We start from the raw sequence: 26543 nt of genomic DNA, 5'->3' as shown, positions 1-26543 counted from the left end.
CGTAGGGACGAGGCCATGGAAGCTCTGTATGTGTGTGTGGCTCTGTGTGTGTGTCTGTGTGTGTGTGTGTGTGTGGCTCTGTGTGTGGCTCTGTGCAGTCAGCCCAAAGAGCGTTCTCACCGTTCCAAACTTGCCACTAGATCGCAGACATTGCCACATCCTGCCTCAAATAATCAAACATACGAGGCAATATCGATCACGGACCCTCCCAATACATCAGCAGATGTAGAATTTCTCGGCCCGCTGACCCAACCTGTTAACATCAATACAGATCTTGAGAGGAACATGTTATTCTGGAACGTGGCGGGTCTTGCAACTAAACATCTTGAGAAAAACTTCCTGGATTTGGTTCACACAAATGACTTAATCTGTCTTCAGGAGACATGGTTGAACGATGCAATCCATCTGATGGGATATAGAACATACTTCTCCCATGCAATAAAATCACACTCAGGGAGAAGTAAAGGGGGCCTAATTACATACATCTCTAACCTTTGGCCCTGTCAGGAAACAACGCCTATATCACTCCATCAGAATTATCAGATTATCAACATTAAAGAAACAAACCAAGAAGTTTACACTATAATAAACTTTTATAACAACATGAGCCCGATGGAACTAACCAAAGCTCTATGCGAAATTAGCGATGTGACAAATGAGTTAAAAACCAAATACGCCAAAGTCACACATTCAATAATCTGGGGTGGAGACTTCAACCTTCATATATGCAGCAAAAGCAATGCCCCTACATGCGGGATTACAGACGAACAAGATAACCCTTTAACTCATTTTTCTCACACGGAGGAAGGAATTAACATGCAGGCCACCATGTTCGAGTTAGACATAGGGTTCGCGAACATGATAATGACGCCGATAACCCAATTTACATCAACCTTTCATGGAAGAGGTGTTTAAACACTAATAGATTACATCCTAGTATCTACCAATAACGCCACATGCATAAAGCATTTTGAAGTGAACAATAATGTACTCAGTGACCACTACCCACTCAGACTAACGTATCTAGAGCCTGAATACCAAAAGAACAAAGTTAAAGACCATCCGGGTTTATTGCATCAAGAATCACTTACATTAAATAGATTGAATGGCTTCACCCTAAAATGGGGTAACTTAGACCAAGAAACTACCAGCGCAAGAATAATTAAGAAATGCAGGTCCGACATCGACAATTGCCTAAATCCTTCCGCAACTGCCTCAGAAATTCTGACTGGCTATAATGCAATAGTGAAAATCATAGGTAACGAACTAACTAAACCCAGAAAACAAAATAACACACTAAGAAAAGGCTGGTTTAATACTCAGTGTACAAAAGCTTATTCAGATTTAAAGAAAGCCTTAGCAAAAAAAGTTAGGAACAGAGAAGAGATAGTCCAATTAAGGAAATTATATACGCACGCACTCAAACAAAGGAAAAAAGAGTTACAATGTAACCTCTGGACTCAACTTCTAAATAGCAGCGCTCAAAAAGACAGTGAAGCCTTTTGGAAAATAGTCAAGACCCCATTTTTAGCTGGAAACAACGAAGGCCCCTCCTTAGATGGTGCAATAAACGCGGAGGACTGGGTGCAGCATTTCTCAGGGGTCTTCGGAGAGGCCAAATCTGGAGATCTACCTCCTTCACCTCCCCTCCCACTGGTGAAATATCCAATAGAAATATACTTTACCATCAACGAAACAATGAAAGCTATGAAGAATGCAAAAAACGGCAAAGCGCCAGGACCAGACTCCGTTCCTATGGACCTCTACAAACTCCTTCCAGATCTTTGGTCCCCCCTTTTAACCAAAGTACTGAACGCAGCTAAGGAAATTAACCTCCCTAATTCTTGGTCAACATCGATCTTGGTCCCTATTTTTAAGAAAGGCAACAGAGACAGTCCTTCCTGTTATCGCCCCATCTCCCTCCTGGACTCGGTCGGAAAGATGGCAGGGAGGATACTTCTTGACCGTCTCCAGGAGTGGTCTAAAGAACTTGGGGTACTCTCAGATCTTCAATACGGGTTCAGGGCCGGCCTGAGTACCGTGGACCAAGTTTTGAATTTAACATTACTGGCTGGCAAATATACAACAGCGAAAAAATCAAGCCTACACATGGTCTACGTAGACCTTACCGCAGCTTTTGACTGTGTGGAACATTCAAAACTCTGGTTACTAATGCTGCAAATAGGGATCGAGCCACCAATAGTAGATTTTCTACGTGAGTTATATTCCGGCGCTACGGGAAAGGTACGATTTGGGATGGAAGGCCAACTAACAAATAGCTTCCCAATTCAGAAGGGGGTCAGGCAAGGGTGCCTGCTGGCCCCCTTCTTATTTACGCTCTATACTAATGGACTTGAAGCTGCAATGTTACAGGGCGTAAAAGATCTTCCAGAAGCGGGCCGGCGATCGATCCCAGCATTGTTATATGCCGACGATGCGGTGATCCTTGCACGAACCCCGATCCATCTACAACGGGCCCTAAAAACTACTGCACTTTTATGACAAGTCTAAATTTAAAAGTCAATATAAAGAAAACCTATGTAATGCATGCCGGTACCAAGGGGAAAAAAGTGAAAAACATTTTTGTGGACAAACTGCCCCTTGAAAGAACTAAAACTTACCCATATCTCGGCATCACCATTGACGAGGCGTTTAATTGGAAAGAAGCAATCATCTCACATAAGTTGTCACTCATGAGAACAGTGGGCGCTTTAAAAGCTTTCTCTCTCCGTCTAGGAAAACGACCTCTGGCTGAGATGATAAAGATCTATAATGCAAAATGCATCAGTACAGCTATCTTTGGAGCAGGAGTTTGGGGAATAGCAAATGTCGAACAAATACAGAAAGTTGAAAACTCTTTCCTAAAATTCCTATTGGCTGTCCCAAAGAGCACAACTACCTTTGGCTGCCACTTAGAACTTGGAGTGGATCATATCTCAGATCTCATTAAGATCCAGCCCATCTTGTTATGGCTCAGAATTTGGGCAACGGATGAATGCCAGCTCACAAGAGAAATCATTGAGGACTGCATGAAACTAGAGTGTATGAAAAAGATAAAATGGTTGTGCTACGTAAAATCTTTCCTTTCAGACATTGGTCTCCCGAGGTTTTTTGATGAACCACAGTCAGTAACAGACATAACGAAAAAAGATCTAAAAAAACTATGCCTGTCCCATCTAACCCAACTACGGATGATGATCGAAATAGGAAAGACATCAGTTCAACACTGCCTAATGATACAATCGGTTCCATCTATCCAACCATATCTGCAGCACGACCTGACACAATTTGAAAAACTTCTTCTCACCCGTTTTAGGTTCAATCTTTTTCTCATTATGGTTTTATTCCCTTCCCAGAATGTTTGGACACACAACATTTCAGCGTGTCCCTGTGACTCCATTTCCCCTCAGTCCACAATTCACGTTCTTTTCTTCTGTAAATTTTATACGCCACTCCGTAAGAGGTGGATTTTACCAATTTTAAAAGTAATGAAGATCCGAAGATGCCGCCCTGCTTATCTGGCGTTGCAGTTTTTGGAAAACAGCTTAGTGTCAAAATCTGTGGCACATTACCTAAAATTGTGTCTTAGGCATCGCACGAACTTGTGAAAATCATAGAGCTGCCTGCCTTAAATATGAACTCTAGTAAATGCTCTGTTCTTTTTAAGAAAGATAGATTAATTTTAACATAGTATGAACTTAATGCTTTTTAAAAGATTTTATTGTGTATACCTGTACTTTTATGGCTTTCAAAACGAAAACCGAATAAAGTTGTTTTGATTTGATTTGTGTGGCTCTGTGTGTGTGTGTGGCTCTCTGTGTGTGTGGCTCTCTGTGTGTGTGGCTCTCTGTGTGTGTGGCTCTGTGTGTGTGTGGCTCTGTGTGTGTGTGGCTCTGTGTGTGTGGCGCTCTGTGTGTGTGGCTTTGTGTGTGTGTGTGTAGCTTTGTGTGTGTGTGTGGCTTTGTGTGTGTGTGTCTGGCTTTGTGTGTGTCTGGCTCTGTGTGTGTGTCTGGCTCTGTGTGTGTGTCTGGCTCTGTGTGTGTGTGTGTGTGGCTCTGTGTGCGGCTCTGTGTGTGTGTCTGGCTCTGTGTGTGTGTGTGTGTGGCTCTGTGTGTGGCTCTGTGTGTGTGTGTCTGGCTCTGTGTGTGTGTCTGGCTCTGTGTGTGTGTGTGTGTCTGGCTCTGTGTGTGTGTGTGTGGCTCTGTGTGTGGCTCTGTGTGTGTGTCTGGCTCTGTGTGTGTGTCTGGCTCTGTGTGTGTGTGTGTGTGTGGCTCTGTGTGTGGCTCTGTGTGTGTGTGTGTGGCTCTGTGTGTGTGTGTGGCTCTGTGTTTGTGTGTGGCTCTGTGTGTGTGGCTCTGTTTGTGTGTGTGTGGCTCTGTGTGTGGGTGCAAATGCAATAGGTGTCGTATTTGCAAGAGATTAAGCTATTGGTATTGTAAATGACAATGCCATTTGTTTATCTGTTTTAAAAACCAACACATAAAAAAAAGTTTGTCATTTACAATGCCAATAGCTCTAACTTTTCCGAAGGCGAGACCGTTGCATTGTAAATGCTTGTCTTTGTTTATAGCATATATATTGAGACAAGAAACGACAGTAAATAGATTCGGGCATCCGGATTGATTAATTGAAGCAGTAAGGAAATAATTTACCTTGTAAATTAAGTGCTCGAGCTTTCTCTTCTCCTTTGGATTCCAAAGCCTTGAATCACCGGATTCCGTTTTAGTTCTACAATAAATATTTCTCTGAAACTAAACAAAATACAGTTAAAATTCAAGAGATAGAATTGTTAACAAACAAACAATTTCTTTTGAATTCACTCTGATTGTGATCAGAACAAAAGGTGCGCAGCTGGGCTCCCAACACACTACTTCTGTAGACTACACTTCATCAAATCTGGACTTAGATCGACCCAACCGCTCTCCTTTCCAGATTCTCAGTTGTGATTATGAGCAACCATGCGTGACATCGCTTTATACCACAAATGAATGCTATGCAATGATTGCTTGGACTCTTAAGCCCTAGCATCCGTAAGTTGTTTAGTAGCATACCCTTTTCTGGAACAAAGCAACCAATACCTTTCTCTAGATGCGGCTTAGCAATGTTTCAAACCACAGGCACCCTTTCTCCCTGATGGAAGGGTTTTTATTGCACAAGAAAAGGACTGTTTAATGATTGGGGAAAAATCAATTGCAAATGAATACTAGTGACATTAAGCCAACAGAATTAAGAGAAAGCATTCCCCGTGGATTCTGTTCCTAGGAGATTTAGTTGCAAAAGTGTAAAACTCAGCTGTAAAGTGCATATAGGAAGCCTAGAGTATTCCTAAACCTAAGGATCTGCTTCACTGCAAAGTAGATTTACCTGCTTAATAACTTTGTTTTATTTATTTATTAAGTACACAAATCATCTCTGAGGGAGGATCACTCGGTGCTTGAGCAGCCCACACAGGTTGCGCTTCAATGGAGGTGTTAGAGATCAAATATCCAGATGTTCAGGGATTTCTTAAAAGAGGATAGGTCTAAACAGGAAAATAACTGAAGGGGTAGTTGATTCCAATATTTAGGGGCCAAAAAAGAAAAACAGCACCCGGTACCGAACTGTACAAATATGCTTAGGGTGTAAAAGTAGTAGCTTGCTAGATCTAGCAGTGCAAGCCAGAACGTATGGCTGCAACTTATTTCTGAGATACCATGGACCATTTCTGTGCAAAGATTTAAAAACAAGACAAAGAAGTTTAAAAAGCGTATGCTTTTTGATGGGAAGCCAGCGAAGGGAATGTACCTAAGTTCATAAGGAGATTGAGGAGGAAGGTTGCAGACCAGATGGGCTGCTGTGTTCTGTAGCACCTTGAGTCTGGAAGAATGTCCTTCATTCATTGCCACAAGAAGAGAGTTCCCGACTCATTGTTGGAGGATGGACTAGGAACCCAGTGAAAGGATTCTCCAAGTATGCATATAATACCAAGTCATGACACAGCAATTGAGTTGACATGCTCAGTAACAGAAACGTTGTCATCCAGGAGAACACCCAGATGTTTAACAATTTCTTTAGGGGTGGGGGATGGTCCCAGTTCTGATGGCCACTAGTCTGTTGACCAGACTGCATGTGCCTTCCCAAAGAGCAACATTTCTGTCTTACTGGTGTTAAGCTGAAGACAATTAGCTGTCATCCAGAAGGGGATTTTTAGCACATAGTTCGTCTGCATATAAATGGTATCAAAGCTACATGACCTGATAACCTTAACCAGGGGAGCCACATATATGTTAAATAGAGTGGGGCTCAAAATGGATCCGTGTGGACCCCTTTATCCAGTACCATGGTTCTGGAAGTAAAGAGATCTGCTCTTACCATGTGAGTTCGCTCCAGCAAAAAGGTTTTCTATCCAACCCAAAGCTTTGCCTCCGACAACCGTCTTTCCTAAGGGAGCCACAAGGTGTGATAGTTAATGTTCAGGTGGACTATGATATACCAGCTAGATCTATCAACAAAGAAATCAGTACTGCCTCGATAATAGATTATGTAATCTCTATTGAGTTTCTGAGGTTCAGGTCTCTGACTCCATTTATAGTGATCCTTCCATTTTGCTGATGAAGTAAGATCTTTCTCTTGAAATGACCTAAGTTGTTTGCCAGGTAGATGCACGAAAATCTTGCCATTGTTTATACTAGATTCCTTTTAAAATGGCTTCTCTTAATGAAATGTTATTATCCTAAGTAGACATGTCTACTGTTGTTGCTGGTGATGATCCCTGAGATTGAATTTTGTTTCCAAAACAGGGTGATGATTATGGAGCGAAAAAAAGTAATATGCCAAATGGAAAAATGACCACATAGAGATCTTCAAGAGTGTACAATGTCTGTTGAGATAAATAGGCTCCGAGCAGTTCCAGCAGCAGTCGAAGAGTCACACAAAGTTGATTCAATACCGAGGAAGAAGTGTTGTAGACATTGAAAGATTCTTGATAAAAGACAGGTTGATTTGAACTGTCACTTCTTGAGTTGTGCTGCACTTAAAAATAACTTAAGGCGGTTCTGGCTAATTATAGCTATACTGTGTTGGGGTAAACTAAATTGATTATATTTTTGACCTGTATGCTCCAAATATGCCAAAAACACCAGACAGGCACTCCGTTAGGCTGTATGCATCTTGGAACTCCATATTGGTTTCTCTCCGGACAGCATGCCATATAGCTTGTTTTATTTGATTTGGCAGGTATTTGGGCTCAAAAACTCCTGATCTCTTGAGTACATTTTTGCTCCCGTTATTTTATTATTGCTATCCATGAGGCTGTCTCAGTCTCAGTCTCGGTAATCTTTATTTCGGTTTAAAAAACCCACAAAAGATACATTCACACATTCTAATACACACATTTATAAAAACATTTCAAAAGGTGCCGATTGTCCACAATCTTTGCCAACGGTAATACATTACCAGGGTAGACCTTTCTTGGTGATTAAAAATAATAACTAAATATGTTAAAATGGTTTAAAACGTAGGGGAGTTACAGTAAATGGGATACGCATTTGAAGTGGAAAAGAGAGCTATTAGTGATATATCCAATGTCAAGTATACAATTAATTCATTTTTCTATGAGAAGAAAACAAAAATCAGTCTATACGGTAGTAACAATAGATTCCATATGGACATATTAAAGTGCAGTGCAAGGCTAGAGGGGATTAATACATTTTCCATTAAAATGTCATGCCTTCCTTCTTCCTTATTAAATTCACACCGAACAGATACCTACTCATACTAAAAACTACAGGTTGAGATGCATCTGTCCTCAATATTCTCTCTGCCTCAATACAGGATTGTGTGCCAAATAATCAGCAGATGGGTCTGATCCATTTCCTTCTACATTTTTGGTAAGCTGGGCAGAAGAATATTAAATGTAGTTCGTTTTCTTTTACTCCCATAGTACACAGATCACAACAGTCAGAACTTGCTTTTCCATTTGTTTTAGCCCATTTTAATGTATTGGCATTTAACTGTAACACACCATATCAAAATTTAAGATATAGAGATTTTGCCAACTGTGACTGAACTTCGTCTAGAAATTGCTCAAAACTCCAAGATGGTTTATTAAAAGAAACAGCATCGTCAATGTGCCTATCGCTGAACTATGTGATTGGTGATCTTGAACGAACGCCCAAAATGCCTGTTTTAACACTTTTTTAGAGACCATTGTCAGATCTGACGGACATTGCCAAAAGTGTTTTAGTCCTAATTTGTAAAAATAGTCTTGAATGTGTTTCAGCCACACTAATACTTTGGTGTTTTTAAACTTTCAAAATTCCTTTAGTCCTTCTCTGTAGCGGGCAATTTCAACTGTGGACCACAGGTGAACCCAAAACAATAAGGGACGTAAGTTCGCCTGGTGGTCTATACGGTGTATGTTGAGATCTATTGCTATGCAAATTAACGGTGTGTGCTTTGGAAGACTCAGTAGCTTTTTAAAAAACGTATTCTCCTCGACCCTGAGGACATTATTGTTCAAAGGGCCCCATAATTCTGCTCCATATAGGCATACCAATTGTGCCCTGTACTTGTACACCTCAAGGGCCAGGGAGACTGCTTTGGATATAGAGCTCTGATGCTTCTTAACAATTGGTAAAGCATTTTGGAGTAAAATTGCCCTACTCTTCTCCAGCTGTGTTTTCCAATTCATTTTAATATCCAGTGTGACGCCTAAGTAGCTAAAATTATTAACATATTCCAATATCTGATACTTAACAGTTAAATTCTTTTTAAAGTTTTGTGCAGATTTATTGCCATATTTTTAGTTTTGGGGTATGTAAGGAGGGTTTACCCAAACATAGTCACTGGACCTGGGTTAAATAAGTACTGAGAGGGAGGGGTCCCAGCTTAAGTGTAAAGTGATGTGAATAATTTCAGACAATAAATTACACAAACAATAAATGAGTCCACATTGTTTTATTCACAACGGGACTGGATATACTGAATATATACAAGAACAAATCAATAATGCAATTGGTTGTACAGTGCCCCGAGAGGAATAAAAATAGGGGGAGAGGTAGTGGTAGGTGCTCAGGTGAGGATAAGGTGATAGTCAGAAATACGTGACAGTAAAATCAATGTATTAAGGAGACTGTATTTCCGAATCATATACAGTGTAGTGGACCGAAGGTTCATCACAATTAGATTAAAGAGTCATACTTCACATATAACAATACATGAAATAAATGTTGGAGTGAAGTTGATGGTGAAGTAGGTAGTTGTCGACGTTTCGACCCTCTAGTGCAGGGATTGGTTGTGCCCTTGCTGTGGGGTCTTCCTCAGGACAGAGAAGGGGGGCGGGCAACCTAATTCGGTGTATAAAATTAAAAGTTTTATTCCAAGGTAATGGGACGTGCCTCAGAATAATTATACCACAGTTGGCACACAATCGATTGAGCAAGTTAAGGATAATTCATTAGAATGCTGGATTGTCGACACATTGATTGTCATACTTGGAATTCAATTAAATTAGTAACCGGGCTGAGTGTGGAGCCAGTCCCGTTTAAAGGAATAAATCACAGTGGTAGAAGCGAGCGACGGAGAAAAGGGGCTCGGAGGAGAGGTGGGTTCTAGCGATCCCCGTCGCGAGATAGTTTAGGGTGGTACATTACCGTGAAACGTAGTTTGAAGGGCGCGGTAGATAGTCACAATCTAATTGGATCCTGTCAAGAGGTTCATGCCTGAAATACGTAAAATTGGGCCAAATAAATCACCGGGTACCAACGATAGGATTATACATGCTCAATCATGGTGACACGGGTAGATTTGGAATGAGCTAACTTACCGCGTAGTAAAAATCAATATTGCCACGGGATGCTGTAAGCGGTTAGTGCGATATCAGAATGTTCCTGTGGGTAAAGGGGGAGCCAGTCACTTAAGGGTACAATTACTAGTGGACACAAAACGTGAGTTGAGTGCAAAGGTATAATCGGCTTACCCGGTGATTGGGAAGACGCCCATGAGACCGGCAATAATTCAGAAGTCCGGACAACCTGTTAAAAGGATAAACGGGTGTGGACTGTAAGTTTCAGAGACTTTAAGAGACCAAATTGGTATTCTGAATGTGCAAGGGTAACTCGATCTCGCTGACTTACTTGGAAATGCCGACTGAATCGGACAAAGGACGCCGCTATACCTCGCAATGGCGAGCCACAGTTCCTGTTAGTTATTTCACTATGGAAACCATCCCACGTGATGAGTGGTCGGTGAGAAAAAATTGAAAAAAGACTATGGTTGCTTTTGAAATCACACCAAAGAGTGGGTGAATGTAAGAATTATTCTGCGAAATTTAACAGAAGGCATAATCGGACTCCATAAAATAGAGTTGTTAAATACCTCATCATTCATCAAATATATAAAGAGTATTCCGCCAATTCTTCAATGCTGCAGAGATAGTGCATCAATCCATAAGGGGTAAAACGAAGGGCTAATATACAACAAGAGACGCGCTTGTAGCATTATTTTGTACTAGCATACGAGTATTGGTCCAGATGCAGTATTTATGGAGAATAAAATGGAGGGCTAATATACAGTAAGAGACGTGCTTGTGGCATCATTTTGTACTAGCATACAAGTATTAGTCCGGATGCAGTATTTATGGAGAATACAATGGAGGGCTAATATACAGTAAGAGGCGAGCTTGTGGCATCATTTAGTACTAGCATACGAGTATTTGTCCAGATGCAGTATTACCTTACATGGTTCTGGGAAGGCTAAGGGACTAAAGGACATCAGGGTTGATGAAGAAGTTAAAATTGCTGTAAACATTGCCTTGGAGAGATTTCGATACAGTCATCAAAAAGGTAAGTTTTACTAGTTCCCATGAACCTTATTTCTAAACTGCTCATGACACCAAAAGGGTTTGTGATAGTGTAATAATATTTGTTGGGATGAGAGCCTGGGTAAATTGTAATGTCTCGCTGCTTCATTTATACATATTTACTATGACTATCATATGTATATAATCCTGCTTTTGAAATAACTCTTTTTCTCGGCGGCCAGCCGTTGGAAAAGAGGTCTCAGTGATGTCATTCTTTCCATTTAAGCCCCGTCTTTTTTGGATTGAGGGGTGTGTTTTTTTGTTTCTTTCTTTCCATTGGCTGGAATGTAAACAACAAGTTAAAAACACCCCCGTTGTTTACATTGCAGCCAATGGAGAAGAAGGGAGAAAGAAAAACACGCCCCCCCAGTCTGAAAAGGACGGGGCTGTTTTGTTTGCCATTAGCTTCATGTTCCGCTGACCGTCTCGCTGTTTGCCTCGACATGGTTGGAAGCTGCCTGATTCAGGCTCAAGTCCGGTCAATAACAAGTCGCAGCCAAGCCTCAGTCGCCGAAATACCAGCTGGCTACAACACGCCGCAGCACCGCTTCACCGCTGCGCAGATCAACCAGGGGAATCAGTATCCAGAGACTTTGCTAAATTACGGCGGGGGTGCACCGCTGTTCAATCTACTCTTCACAACAAAGTCCTTGTCTCTATCAGCGCTGTGAGTCCATGAGTTTTCAGTGGCTAGGAATCACTCTTTACCTCTGGAGTAAATTAATGAAAAGCCTCCCTTCTCTATCTGCCCGCTACCCACTCACCGTCACTTCCCCCCGCTCTCAAGGACCCGCTGCCTCAGCTGGAAGTTGCAGACCATCAATAAGCAAACTGCACAGCAGTGGCCTGGGGCGGGCGGGTCTCTCAGCTCTCGGGCACTCGGCTCACCGATTCTCGGAACCGCAGCACGGCACCACACAAGCTCCTCCTCCGAACGCTGGTCCCTCACAGTACGGGTCACTATGCCAGCAGTTTTCGGGTTTTGTCAATGTTTCAGCTCCGCTCTCCTGCGGCACTCGCTCCGCTCCGCTGCTCCTTGCTACTGTCGTGCTCTCTCTATCACCAATTCTACTCGGTAACTACTAACTTCCTGTGACAGGACAGCTGCCTGATTCACGAGGTCAGTTGTCCTCCTTGCCCCCCCTCTGAGGTCTCTCCGCGTGGGTCATGCCCGGGAGGGACCCCGTACAAAATAGGCCACATGCCACTCTCACGGGGTTGGGCCTGCCTGCGTGGTGGGGCTGGGGTGTGTGGAACGGGCGTTAAGGGGGGTGTGCCCATGAGGCAGCTTCCGCGAGGTTTAGGCCTCCTTTGCGGGGTTAAACCCGCAACCTAGCATGGTCACGTCTCTCTGGGCCTCCCGTATGCGGCAGGCCCGGTCGTCTCTGGCCACATGTGGCGCCTGGCAAGGTGCCATGAGTGCGGGCAGGGTAACGAGGCAGCAGCCGCGCGGCCCTGCCGTCATCCGAGGTCGCGGCCCCCTAGGACGGGTAATTTGATTTCTCAACTCGGCCACCGAATGGTTGTGCTGGTGGGGGGCAGCGAGGGAATGGGGTCTGTCCTTTGGGGCTCCCACATGGCAGCAGACAGACTGCGGGTAGGGCTTATGTTGGCCTGGGTCTCCCGATGCATGGGGAAGGAGGGAGAGCCCGTAGCACTGTGGCGCACCCCCCCTCTCTCCCTAGGGTTTCATGGAGGTCGTGGGGGTTCCACTGTTTAGGGGGCACACTTAGGGGCCATGATTGTTTCACTGCTCGGTTAGGGCGGGGGAGCAATTGGCTCCCGTAGGGAGGAGGCCATGGAAGCTCTGTATGTGTGTGTGGCTCTGTGTGTGTGGCTCTGTTTGTGTGTCTGTGTGTGTGTGTGGCTCTGTGCGTTTGACTTTGTGTGTGTGTGTGGCTTTGTGTGTGTGTGTCTGGCTTTGTGTGTGTGTCTGGCTTTGTGTGTGTGTCTGGCTCTGTGTGTGTGTCTGGCTCTGTGTGTGTGTCTGGCTCTGTGTGTGTGTGTGTGTGGCTCTGTGTGTGTGGCTCTGCGTGTGTGTGTGGCTCTGCGTGTGTGTGTGGCTCTGTGTTTGTGTGTGGCTCTGTGTGTGTGGCTCTGTTTGTGTGTGTGTGGCTCTCTGTGTGTGGGTGTGGGTGCAAATGTAATAGGTGTCGTATTTGCGAGAGATTAAGCTATTGGTATTGTAAATGACAATGCCATTTGTTTATCTGTTTTAAAAACCAACACATAAAAAAAAGTTTGTCATTTACAATGCCAATAGCTCTAACTTTTCCGAAGGCGAGACCGTTGCATTGTAAATGCTTGTCTTTGTTTATAGCATATATATTGAGACAAGAAACGACAGTAAATAGATGCGGGCATCCGGATTGATTAATTGAAGCAGTAAGGAAATAATTTACCTTGTAAATTAAGTGCTCGATCTTTCTCTTCTCCTTTGGATTCCAAAGCCTTGAATCACCGGATTCCGATTTAGTTCTACAATAAATATTTCTCTGAAACTAAACAAAATACAGTTAAAATTCAAGAGATAGAATTGTTAACAAACAAGCAATTTCTTTTGAATTCACTCTGATTGTGATCAGAACAAAAGGTGCGCAGCTGGGCTCCCAACACACTACTTCTGTAGACTACACTTCATCAAATCTGGACTTAGATCGACCCAACCGCTCTCCTTTCCAGATTCTCAGTTGTGATTATGAGCAACCATGCGTGACATCGCTTTATACCACAAATGAATGCTATGCAATGATTGCTTGGACTCTTAAGCCCTAGCATCCGTAAGTTGTTTAGTAGCATACCGTTTTCTGGAACAAAGCAACCAATACCTTTCTCTAGATGCGGCTTAGCAATGTTTCAAACCACAGGCACCCTTTCTCCCTGATGGAAGGGTTTTTATTGCACAAGAAAAGGACTGTTTAATGATTGGGGAAAAATCAATTGCAAATGAATACTAGTGACATTAAGCCAACAGAATTAAGAGAAAGCATTCCCCGTGGATTCTGTTCATAGGAGATTTAGTTGCAAAAGTGTAAAACTCAGCTGTAAAGTGCATAGAGGAAGCCTAGAGTATTCCTAAACCTAAGGATCTGCTTCACTGCAAAGTAGATTTACCTACTTAATAACTTTGTTTTATTTATTTATTAAGTACACAAATCATCTCTGAGGGAGGATCACTGGGTGCTTGAGCAGCCCACACAGGTTGCGCTTCAATGGAGGTGTTAGAGATCAAATATCCAGATGTTCAGGGATTTCTTAAAAGAGGATAGGTCTAAACAGGAAAATAACTGAAGGGGTAGTTGATTCCAATATTTAGGGGCCAAAAAAGGAAAACAGCACCCGGTACCGAACTGTACAAATATGCTTAGGGTGTAAAAGTAGTAGCTTGCTAGATCTAGCAGTGCAAGCCAGAAGGTATGGCTGCAACTTATTTCTGAGATACCATGGACCATTTCCGTGCAAAGATTTAAAAACAAGACAAGTTTAAAAAGCGTATGCTTTTTGATGGGAAGCCAGCGAAGGGAATGTACCTAAGTTCATAAGGAGATTGAGGAGGAAGGTTGCAGACCAGATGGGCTGCTGTGTTCTGTAGCACCTGAAGTCTGGAAGAATGTCCTTCATTCATTGCCACAAGAAGAGAGTTCCCGACTCATTGTTAGAGGATGGACTAGGAACCCAGTGAAAGGATTCTCCAAGTATGCATATAATACCAAGTCATGACACAGCAATTGAGTTGACATGCTCAGTAACAGAAACGTTGTCATCCAGGAGAACACCCAGATGTTTAATAATTTCTTTAGGGGTGGGGGATGGTCCCAGTTCTGATGGCCACTAGTCTGTTGACCAGACTGCATGTGCCTTCCCAAAGAGCAACATTTCTGTCTTACTGGTGTTAAGCTGAAGACAATTAGCTGTCATCCAAAAGGTGATTTTTAGCACATAGTTCGTCCGCATATAAAATGGTATCAAAGCTACATGACCTGATAACCTTAACCAGGGGAGCCACATATATGTTAAATAGAGTGGGGCTCAAAATGGATCCGTGTGGACCCCTTAATCCAGGACCAAGGTTCTGGAAGTAAAGAGATCTGCTCTTACCATGTGAGTTCGCTCCAGCAAAAAGGTTTTCTATCCAACCCAAAGCTTTGCCTCCGACAACCGTCTTTCCTAAGGGAGCCAAAAGGTGTGATAGTTAATGTTCAGGTGGACTATGATATACCAGCTAGATCTATCAACAAAGAAATCAGTACTGCCTCGATAATAGATCATGTAATCTCTATTGAGTTTCTGAGGTTCAGGTCTCTGACTCCATTTATAGTGATCCTTCCATTTTGCTGATGAATTAAGATCTTTCTCTTGAAATGACCTTAGTTGTTTGCCAGGTAGATGCACGAAAATCTTGCCATTGTTTATACTAGATTCCTTTTAAAATGGCTTCTCTTAATGAAATGTTATTATCCTAAGTAGACATTTCTACTGTTGTTGCTGGTGATGATCCCTGAGATTGAATTTTGTTTCCAAAACAGGGTGATGATTATGGAGCGAAAAAAAGTAATATGCCAAATGGAAAAATGACCACATAGAGATCTTCAAGAGTGTACAATGTCTGTTGATAAATAGGCTCCGAGCAGTTCAAGCAGCAGTCGAAGAGTCACACAAAGTTGATTCAATACCGAGGAAGAAGTGTTGTAGACATTGAAAGATTCTTGATAAAAGACAGGTTGATTTGAACTGTCACTTCTTGAGTTGTGCTGCACTTAAAAATAACTTAAGGCGGTTCTGGCTAATTATAGTTATACTGTGTTGGGGTAAACTAAATTGATTATATTTTTGACCTGTATGCTCCAAATATGCCAAAAACACCAGACAGGCACTCCGTTAGGCTGTATGCATCTTGGAACTCCATATTGGTTTCTCTCCGGACAGCATGCCATATAGCTTGTTTTATTTGATTTGGCAGGTATTTGGGCTCAAAAACTCCTGATCTCTTGAGTACATTTTTGCTCCCGTTATTTTATTATTGCTATCCATGAGGCTGTCTCAGTCTCAGTCTCGGTAATCTTTATTTCGGTTTAATTGGTGATCTTGAACGAACGCCCAAAATGCCTGTTTTAACACTTTTTTAGAGACCATTGTCAGATCTGACGGACATTCCCAAAAGTGTTTTAGCCCTAATTTGTAAAACCAGTCTTGAATGTGTTTCAGCCACACTAATACTTTGGTGTTTTTAAACTTTCAAAATTCCTTTAGTCCTTCTCTGTAGTGGGCAATTTCAACTGTGGACCACAGGTGAACCCAAAACAATAAGGGACGTAAGCTCGCCTGGTGGTCTATACGGTGTATGTTGAGATCTATTGCTATGCCAATTAACGGTGTGTGCTTTGGAAGACTCAGTAGCTTTCTAAAAAACGTATTCTCCTCGACCCTGAGGACATTATTGTTCAAAGGGCCCCATAATTCTGCTCCATATAGGCATGCCAATTGTGCCCTGTACTTGTACACCTCAAGGGCCAGGGAGGCTGCTTTGGATATAGAGCTCTGATGCTTCTTAACAATTGGTATAGCATTTTGGAGTAAAATTGCCCTACTCTTCTCCAGCTGTGTTTTCCAATTCGTTTTAGTATCCAGTGTGACGCCTAAGTAGCTAAAATCATTAACATATTCCAATATCTGATACTTAACAGTTAAATTCTTTTTAAACGTTTTGTACAGATTTATTGCCATATTTTTAGTTTTAGGGTATGTAAGGAGGGTTTACCCAAACATAGTCACTGGGACCTGGGTTAAATAAGTACTGAGAGGGAGGGGTCCCAGCTTAAGTGTAAAGTGATGTGAATAATTTCAAACAATAAATTACACAAACAATAAATGAGTCCACATTGTTTTGTACTAGCATACAAGTATTAGTCCAGATGCAGTATTTATGGAGAATACAATGGAGGGCTAATATACAGTAAGAGTCGAGCTTGTGGCATCATTTAGTACTAGCATACGAGTATTTGTCCTGATGGACACCAGTGGACACCAGTGGAGCCCTTATTGGATACAGCTTGTTGCTCTGCCCTGCTCAAGTATTTTGATTTCCATTTATAAGACTAAGTGCCTGATTTAGATCTCGGCGGATGGGTAACTCGCACACAGTGGGTCAGCACTCAACTTCCAACTCAGTTGTTCATGCAACAGAATTTATATTCCATAGTTCACAAATAAGAGTAACTAAGCAGTATTTTCTCAAACAAACAATATAAAAGTCGTTCCTTCTTTCAAAAAAAATCCTTTATTCTTTATTCATCAGTTTTTATTAATTGAGGACCTTGTAGTGAGGTAGAAGAAGAAACGACCTCCATTGAATCTTCAGTGGATGTGTGATGTCTGTGCACGGGCGATGGTGGCGGAGCAAAGGTCTCTGGAGAGATGGTGTAAGTTCAGGAGGTGGTTGATGTATGCTGGACCTTGTTTATGGAGGGCTTTGTGTCAACATCTTGAATTGGCCTTTTTTCTGGATGGGTAGCCAAGTGAATGTTCCGGAGGTGAGAGGTGATGTGGGTCAGTTTGGGCAGATTGAGGAGTCTTGTCGCTACGTTCTGTATCATTTGGACTCTTTTCATGAGTTGGAAAGTGGTTCCTGTGTACAGTGTGTTGCCATAGTCCAGCCAGCTGGTGACTAGGGCTTGACTGATGGTTTTCCTGGTGCTGATGGGGTGCCAATTGAAGATCCTTTGGAGCTTTCGTAGCGTGTGGAAGCAAACGGCGGAAACTGTGTTGATCTGTTGTTTGTGAGTTTGCTGTCCAGAATGATGACAAGGTTGAGGGCATAGTCTGTCGGCGTGGGAGTAGGTCTGCGTTATCTGGGTCACCAGATGTCGTTCCATGAGAGGCGCTGTTCCCAAAGATCAGCAGCTCTATGATCTTGTCAGTGTTGAGCTTCATACAGTTCGTCTTCATCCCGTCGGCAATGTTTGTCATGCAGTTGTGGAAGTTGATCCTTGTGGTGGAGGGGAGTCTGCTGAGAGCGAGAGGATGAGCTGGGGTATGATGTTGAGTTGAGGTTCTGATGATGTTCGCCAGGGTCATCATGTATGTGTTGAAAAGAGTGGGGCTGAGGGATGAGCCATGAGGGATGCCGCAAAAGGTGCTCTATGGTTCGGAGGGGAAGGATATCTTGTGGATTCTCTGGGTTTGTCCTGTCCGGAAGAATGCGATCCATCTGAGGGCGTCACCCTGTATCCCCGATGTGGTGAAGTCTCTTGATTAGTGTGTGGTGGGATACAGTGTCAAACACCACTGAGAGGTCAAGGGGGATCAGGGCTGCTGATTCTCTCCTTTCCATGAGAGTACGGATGTCATCTGTGGTAGCGATCAGGGCGGTTTCGGTGCTGTGGTTGGTGCTGAAACCAGATTGGGACATGTCGAGCAGGTTGTTTCTCTCCTGGTGTTCAGTGAGCTGATGGTTGATGGCCTTCTCGATAACCTTGTTCGGGAATGGGAGCAGCGAGATGTGGTTTGTAGTTCTTGTGTATATTGCGGTCAGCAGAGGGTTTCTTCAGGAGTGGTCTGACTTCTGCTTCTTTCCATGCGTCAAGGAAGATGGCTGTGGAGATGGATGCATTGAGAATGGTAGTGAGTTAGCAGCTTATTTCCTTGCTTCCGAGGTTGAAGAGGCGGTGGGAGCAGGGGTCCGTGGGTGCTCCAAAGTGAATGGAGCTATTGATGGGCGGTGAAATCTTCCCATGTGGTGAGGGGATGGTCTGGGTGTCACCTATTGTTGTGGGGAGGCTGTTGAGTTTTGGTGGGTTGGGGTTTGAAGTTCTTGTAGTTGGTGGATATCTAGTTGTGGTAATGGTTCGCTAGTGTGTTGCAGAGTTCCTGTGAAGGGGAGATTGTGGTCTAAGTGACTTCCGGGCAGGAGAACTCTTTGATGATTCTGAAGAGTTCCTTGGTGTAGTTGGCACTAGCTTCTAAGCGGTTCACCAGGGCGTCTTTTTTCGTATCTTTGTGGTGTTGGTGGTATGTTGTGAGAGTTGACTTGAAGGTGGCTCGGTGTGTGGGGTCTCTGCTGGTGCGCGATCTTCTCTCCAGTCATTTGCAGCTGCATTTCATTGTCCTGAGTTCTGGTGTGTACCCGTTGGCTTGTTTGGTACATCTGCCACTCGTGGTTGTTTTGATTGGGACATTACTCTGTCGCCACTGTCGGTGATCCAGGTGGTAAAGTTTTGGATGGCATCTGACCCATGCCTCAATGCGGTCGACCTCAAATCATGCCAAATTCCCGGTCTACCACAATCAGTTGACCTGTAATGGTGACTATTTGGGCACAATTTAAATTTAAAACTTTGAAAATTCTGATCTTTTGTTCACCCTATTGAAGGTTGTTTTGTTGTCATTTTATTAATTAAATTATTCTGTATTTTTATGAACTGAAGTGGAATTTTTATTATATTGTGTTTTTAGGCTTTTAGCTGAATTGGTACTTCTAAATGCTTTAACACTTTTTCTTAAGGTAGGTCTGTCTGCTCTGTGCCATAGCTACCAGGAGTGAGCTGTGGTTTAAATTACTGACAACTCTACTGGACCTAACAGGATAGCCACATTATTAATTGCGGTGAACTTCCTCCCACCCCAACTAATAATCCACTCTCACAAAGTTGAATTGTTTTCTTTCTTCTTTAATTTTCCTTCAATAGTGAATCAATTATTGTATGACAGAATGGATGTAAGGAGGTCCCAAGTACTCCAGTGATCACGCAAAGACCTTTCATATGACAAACCATTTATTTTGCAGTTCTGACCAACCACATCAAGGTAAGTATATCTCCAAGTTGGGGTTGGCTAATTGGATAATACATTGCACTTAAACTTGCACATTATAATCACTAACTTCAGGCTACATTTAGGCTACTATAGGCCCAAATGACAAAGGTGCTGTGCCCTTGTGACAACTTTCTGCTAATTTTATGATTCTGACAGACCTAGAAGGCTGTGCTGTGCAGGTAACTTTTATCACAAGATCCTTGACAAATTCTCTGCAATGTGTTTGCATGTTGCGCCGTAGTTGAGTGATAGGCTTTACTTTGTGATCAGGGGGCAACTGAAAGTGGTACTCCTTTTGACATAAATGGCTATCACCCTCATGATCAGGCCTTTACGGTACTAAAGGCTGGTGGCAGCTGATAGTAGAGTGGGGTACAGACTTATTTAGGTGAACTCCAGAGGAAATTCTGCCTTCTGGCTGACCCAATTAGATCAAAGTAGGATGTTGTGATTGTCCCCCTCATGTGTTGGGTATATGAGAGGTGGAATATTCATGGACTGAGGTCACACCAGAATGAATGCTACCTCCTAGGGATGTGCTGTGCTCCAAATGGTTTAGTGGTAGTCAGAGCTGCTACCTCCCTTTCCCCTGCATTCCTCCATGTACTGCTGGTACTGCTCTTCTTATTACCACCCCGCCGCTGTCAAATTAATTGTGATGTCAATGTCTGACCTCCGACATTGTGTTTCAGATATATTAAACTCTGGACAGGGGGATTAGGGTAAGTAATATAGGGTGACACCTGTGTCCCAATGTACTTTGGCTTCCAAGTATGTTCAGTTTAGTGGTCCTATTCTTGCCTGATGCACCAACAAAGATGTCAGGGATATGCACACCATCTGAACCCATAACAGAAATAAGCTATATGGTTACAGGTCAGTAAATGTTTTCAATAGTTTACTTGGGTGCTGGATAATGTAAAACGGATAAACCAACTTTTAGCAACCTAGGAAATATCCTAGAAAAAAAATACCCTGTGTATAAGAAACCTTGATGTTGAAAGGGTTTCCTATAGGTTAGTTTTCTTATTTTTGTTCTTTCAGAAACTGAATTCCCATCTTCCTTGACGAGTACAGAGAGAGCATATGTTCATCGACTATGTCAATCTGTTGGGTTGGTCTCCAAAAGTAAGGGGTAAGTAGCTTATTACAGTGCTGTATTTTAAGCTAAATTGACATTCCTAAATGTCTAGACTGTTTTTTAAAACTTTATTATTGCATTTATTATGTCTAACAAACAAAACATACAGTGCATATCCTCGAGTGCAGTTGCAATTCTATACATCTTGTAATCCAGAACATTAAAATAAATACAGAGTAAGCAGCATTACATATACCAAGTCTGTGAGCTAATATGACTGTATATCCAGGTTGTCACTTGGCGATCACAGCTCCTGTGATCAATAAACACCCGCAGACATTCAAATTTCCTGGTCTCCTTGGTTTGAATCAGTGTCCGAGCCATCATTGTTCATTAAAATTGTCCAGTATCAGCCTCCAGGCTGCCACCACCTCAGCAGCTTTATCATCCGTGTGGGAGAGGCGTATATGTTGGTCTTCTGTGACCCCCCCACCCCCCCCTTTCTAGTACATCCCATATCTACATGACTGCCCTCAGCCCCAGGAAAACCCATCCAACTTATGGCCACCCTGTGATTGGCTAAGAGCAGCGGTCTCAGAGACATTAGTTGCTTGTTGATCTTGCACATACTATGACCCATGCACATCGAATTCAATATTCCTTCAAGCTTATTACAAATAAACAAAGCAACAACATTTGTATTTGCTACAATAATGAGTTTTATGCACTTTTTAAATTCAAATAATAATACTACTTAAAACCCTTTTTACTTAACAATAATTAAAACATTGGAATGTTGTGAGCTCCATTGAAAACAATAGAGTGCTGCAGGCTTCTAATCTCCGGAGCTTTATAATTACAATGTTGTCTTTCAAAGCTGTTGCTGTGAACAAAGGCCTCAAAAAGCCAAGGGGATTTCAATCCCATTGGGCTCATTGAGGCCTTTGTTTTATTTGTTAGAACATTCTGCCACAAGAGGGCAAAATGTTCTAACAAATAAAACAAAGACCTTATATCCCTCCGTAGCTGGGCAATACCAGCATTAAAGTCCTGCTTCCTTGTCAAAAGCCCGAACCAAAACGCTGGAGCAGGCCTTTAATGGCCAGTATAGCCCCTAGGGCGGGCTATAAGGCTATATTAGAAAGACATTGACAAATTTCCAAGAAGTGGGGGAGCATTTTAGATTGAGAGACCCAGTTGCTGAAAACTAATTTTGGTCAATTTTCAGGGCTCGACAAATCTAAAAAATCTCACTTGACCTGCAGGTCGAGTGAGTAGACTTTTCTACTCGACCTAACAGCAATGCACTCGACCCACAATTGATCGCATAATGGACTTTTTTCAAAACATTTGCAGCGCCAACAACCCAGGAAAACGTTGGCCACCCAAATAAATGGCAAATTTCATCCAGTTACCTCCCTATGTGTGTATCAAAGTGCTGTGGGGAAGGTTTCTGCGAACATACATGGCAAAAAAAATACCTTAACTTTAACATGTATACATATCAGGCTGGCACTTACTTGTAGTGAGGAAGCTGATGCTCAGACTGAGGCTAAGGTTTGCATTCTTCAGATCGCTACCTTCTGTCCTTCCCTTTGAAATAACTTTATGGCCAGAGTCAGTGCTTGTTCTTTCAAAATACAGCATTAGCGCTCCGTCAGCAGATGAATGTAGCTCATTTTGTAATCCGTTTATGCTGCCAAGTCCTCAAAGTTTCATTTACATTGCTGTAGCTGTGGCAGTGTTTAATTTGTATGAAAAAAAGTGCCACGGGCCGGGTCAGGAGTCCATGGCTTGGCAGTTCGGGCTGGACTGTTCCAATGAGGCACAGGGGTCATCAAGACTAATTTCCATAGCCAGTCCTGAACTGGGGTGGGGAACAGTGAGCTAAAGAACGATGATGGATTCCACCCAGGTCTGTGACTGGGAGTCAGTGTCTCGAAAGAAGACAAACAGCTCCATGGCAAATTGTCAGAAGTTTTATTTAATAAATTGGTCAAGACTGATTTGCATAGCCAGTCCTGAACTGGGGTGGCGAACAGTGAACTAAAGAACGATGATGGATTCGACACAGGTCTGTGACTGGGAGTCAGTGTCTCGCAAGGAGACAAACAGCTGCCACCATGGCAAATTGTCAGAAGTATTCAGACACCACAGTGAATGCTAAAACACAAAAATGCATAGTTGTTAAGGAAAATGGTGCTGATTTGAACAGAGTAGCATTAAACTGAGTCGCTATCTTCTGAGTCAGTAACAACACTAGTGTTGTTTTGACAAGGATGTTTGTGGCCCATAATATGTCTTGTTCCTGGATTTGCTGAAAGCCAATGCAAAACGACTGGGTTTGCATCAAAAGTGTCTAACTCCGGCCCATCTACTTGGATTCGCATTAAAGCAGACATGGTGTCACTTTTAAGGGACGTACGGAGCTCATTTTTTATTCGGTTCATGCTGCTAAACCCCCGTTCACATATTGCTGTTGTTGGACTGATGGAAAGCATGATTTCTAAAATTGGAAGGACATGTTTAACTTCTTCTGGGCGTTTTTTCGATAGCTGAGTGAAGAGGGATACAGGCTGCAACAACCTCCGATGAAAGACGTACAGTTTAAAATCTAGCCACTCTCCAGGGGCAGACTGAATTTCTTCATCAGTAAGTACCTTTTTGTAGTACTGTACAAGGTCCTCAGATTCTTGATCCCCAAAAACTCTAATCTTTTCAACAGAGTCTGGCCACAAAGTAAAATGAAAAATGTTAAACAAAGAATGCGGCTTGCCTGAGATGTGCTTCAGAAAGCGGTCACTCATAAATGAAAGAGCATTCTCTATTAACTCAATAGTGTCTTCCTTGACACTAGTTTCATTAGAGCTGCCTTTTCTAGCAGGCTTTGCCTGTGTTAGTAACGGGACCCCTGCGAAATTTCCATCTTTAAAAAGCAATTGAAATTGTGTTAGTGCTTTTCCTGGCTTTGTTTTCAGCAGTATTAGCTTCTGTTGAAGCACCTCGATTCTTCTTGCAACTTCAGAAATAAGAGTATCTTCTTGTTGAAATGCCTTAGACACTTGCTGAAGCAGCCCTGTGAAGTCTATCATGAAGTGCAAGAAATAAAGAAACTTCTCCGATATCATGTCATGAAGCAATCCTTTGGCTTTGTTTGAATATTCATCAGTACCAGTAGCAAGGTGCTCAAGATGAAGTACTGTAGCTTCCCAGTTTGTCTTAAGCGCTGTTACTGCCCTGTGCTGACTTGCTACCCATCTGATTTGCTGCAAGCCACCAAAATGTTGTAACTGCTCTTCCAGATTATCAGCTATCTTTTTAAGTTCCCTTCTCCGCTTAGGTGAATAATAATATAGTTTGAAACATCCTTTGAGCACCTCTTCAAATTTGGATATGTATGAACTCTTTTTTTTAACATCACACACAGCAAGCTCTAGGTTGTGAGCTACACAGTGCACAACTGCAATGTGATTGCAATTGTCCCATCCTTGATGCTTGGAGACTTCGTCCAGTAGCTGCTTCACAGCACCAGATTTAGTACCGAGGTTCACAGCAGCTCCATCTGTATTCAGACCAATGCATTTCTGGCTCAGAATATCCAGAGATATGCCCATGCTTTCCAGGCCAACCATAATAGCATTTTTCACTCCGGACGCAGTGGAGTTTTTCATGCTGACAATGTCACACAGATGGGTAACAAGGGTGCCTTCACAAACGAATCGTACATAAATAAGTTCCTGTTCCTGAATTCCTTTGTCAGTTGACCCATCTGACAGAACACTGATGAACCTAGCATTTTCTATTTGGGATCGAATTGACATTTTTAGGGTCTCGGAAATTGCTATTACAAAGTTACGGCATGCATGATCAGTCATATAATTTTCGAAATTCCACTCAGGATTGTTCTTTTTCTGCAGTGAGCAGAGTTTTGGAAACTTAATAAAAGCCTCACCTTGTTTTGCAATATAATAGGCTGTATTAAATAAAATGTTTAAGTGCCGGATATTTTTTTCATGCATTTTTGTGATCGATTTGGCTATGCAGGTCTCCTGTGGCTTTTGAATTGCAGCTTCATGTAATATGCATTTTTCATGCAATTTGCTCTTGTGGTGCCATTCCAACGTCTCCCTTTTGAATTTTTCTGTCACACCAACATACAGGGAAGACTTAGTATCTGCAAGATGAGGAAATTTCCTGCAAACTCCACAATACAAAACTTGAGATTTTTTAAAACTGGGCTCAACTAGGTCAGCAGCAGCTCCATTACTTTCCTGTTCTTCAATCACTGCCCACTTGAAATCTTCAAGCCATTTCTGTTGTACAACTCTGTCTTTTTTTTTATCATACTCCCTTTGCTTTTGGTGGATTTCTTCTAATCTCCTTTTTCCAACTGCTGAACTCTCTCCTGCATTATTCATTGGAGTTTTAGCTCCAGTGGTTTTTCCGGCCAACCACAACCTGATGTCTGCCATTGCAGCTGCACTCTGCCTGTTGTCTGCCTTGTCCTCACTAGTTAGCCAGCACTGACTCACTGCTTCTGTCCGCTTTGAGCTAGAATCAAAAACAACAACTCACTGTAACTAATTTAAAAATTTACCATGAAGTTTGTACAAACTACAATACTGGCTTATCATTTGCTTTCAATAATTAATAAAATATATGATGGTTCCAATATAAATTTGTAACTGTATCAGATCTGTAACTCAGTGTGGCACTCTCGGGTTCGCACAAAAGCACCCCAATTTGGAAATGCGCTCTAATGGTACTGAACGATGTGCAACACCAGTGCAGCTTCTGAAATAACTCACTATTGAGACTAGTCTGCTCTTGAGTATTGCGGGTTCTAATATGGGGGAGGCTTATACCTGGTCAGTAAAACTAAAAGGTCTGCCTGAAGCTTCCCCCTCCCAAAGCCTAACTCTGGGCCTAAACTACTTTTTGGGGAGAAACTGGGTGGTAATTAGTCAAGTGGTCACACAATCTGCACAATCCGCACCTTAGGTGATGGTGACACTGTCTTGCAAGCAAAATCAAGCAATGAAGGTGAGGAAACATACAAATAAACTACACAACATAGTAAACCTGTTCTAATGCAACTTGCAGCAGTATAAACTCTGGGAAGACATTTAATTTCCATTACCTTCAGATAATAACTGACAGAAGTTCAGACGTTTATTAAGTGCAACCTACGGTGCAACACAGCCAAATCAAACTCTCCACATTGCGCTTCATCTGGGTAAAGGCAAGCAAACCTTTTTTTAAACAGTGAGTTTATATGGGCACAGCACAGACAGTCTGACCTGTAAACAAATTTGCACATAACGCTTTACAGATTCATTACATCATGGACATTCATTTTCAACTCACAATGCACAATAAAATATATTGAATCTTATTAAGACCAAAGGAAAAAATTCAGTGCAGCGTAATAAATTACTGTAAGTAGTTGCATCGCACAAAACACAAATCACTTCTTGGATCATCACACAAATCACTGGTACCCATGACTGTTATCAACCTTGGAGGGAGAAAGGCAAAGACTACCCTGCATCAGCAGCAGGAAGAATGTGTGCACAAGTGCGCGAATACATACGCACACACACAAAATCACACACCGCTAGGGCTTGGCACACCAAGCAATATTACCAACTGAAAATGCAGGTACACAAAGGTCCCACACCAAAAGCGAATGCAACTCTCAACACAATGCCAAACAGACATTCTCGAACTGGCCGGTCACAAAAGAACACTAGCAATGTGATAAAAGCAAAATAGTTGAAGGAGACAGTCACCACAACATCACTTAGATTA

General features: G+C 42.5%; 1 protein-coding gene and 1 pseudogene across 9 annotated transcripts in view; one reads left to right on the top strand and one right to left on the bottom strand.

The window, feature by feature from the left end:
* Window positions 1-26543, top strand: part of YTHDC2 (YTH N6-methyladenosine RNA binding protein C2) — a 1208271-nt gene that overhangs the window by 81438 nt on the left and 1100290 nt on the right. For 8 of the 9 annotated variants that reach the window (XM_086961045.1, XM_086961046.1, XM_086961047.1 and 5 more), the window contains exon 3: window positions 20696-20786. In XM_086961045.1, coding sequence (XP_086817171.1) covers window positions 20696-20786 — 91 coding nt within the window. Of the gene's footprint in view, window positions 1-10725; window positions 10824-20695; window positions 20787-26543 lie in introns of those variants that run through there. The other variant, XM_086961051.1, reaches the window with a different exon arrangement.
* On the bottom strand, window positions 24114-25204 carry LOC147726976 (zinc finger protein 862-like; annotated as a pseudogene).

This window comes from Lissotriton vulgaris, chromosome 3_1, assembly GCF_964263255.1.
Source record: "Lissotriton vulgaris chromosome 3_1, aLisVul1.2, whole genome shotgun sequence".
NCBI lineage: Eukaryota > Metazoa > Chordata > Amphibia > Caudata > Salamandridae > Lissotriton > Lissotriton vulgaris.
This window is presented reverse-complemented; position numbering and strand designations above follow the sequence as displayed.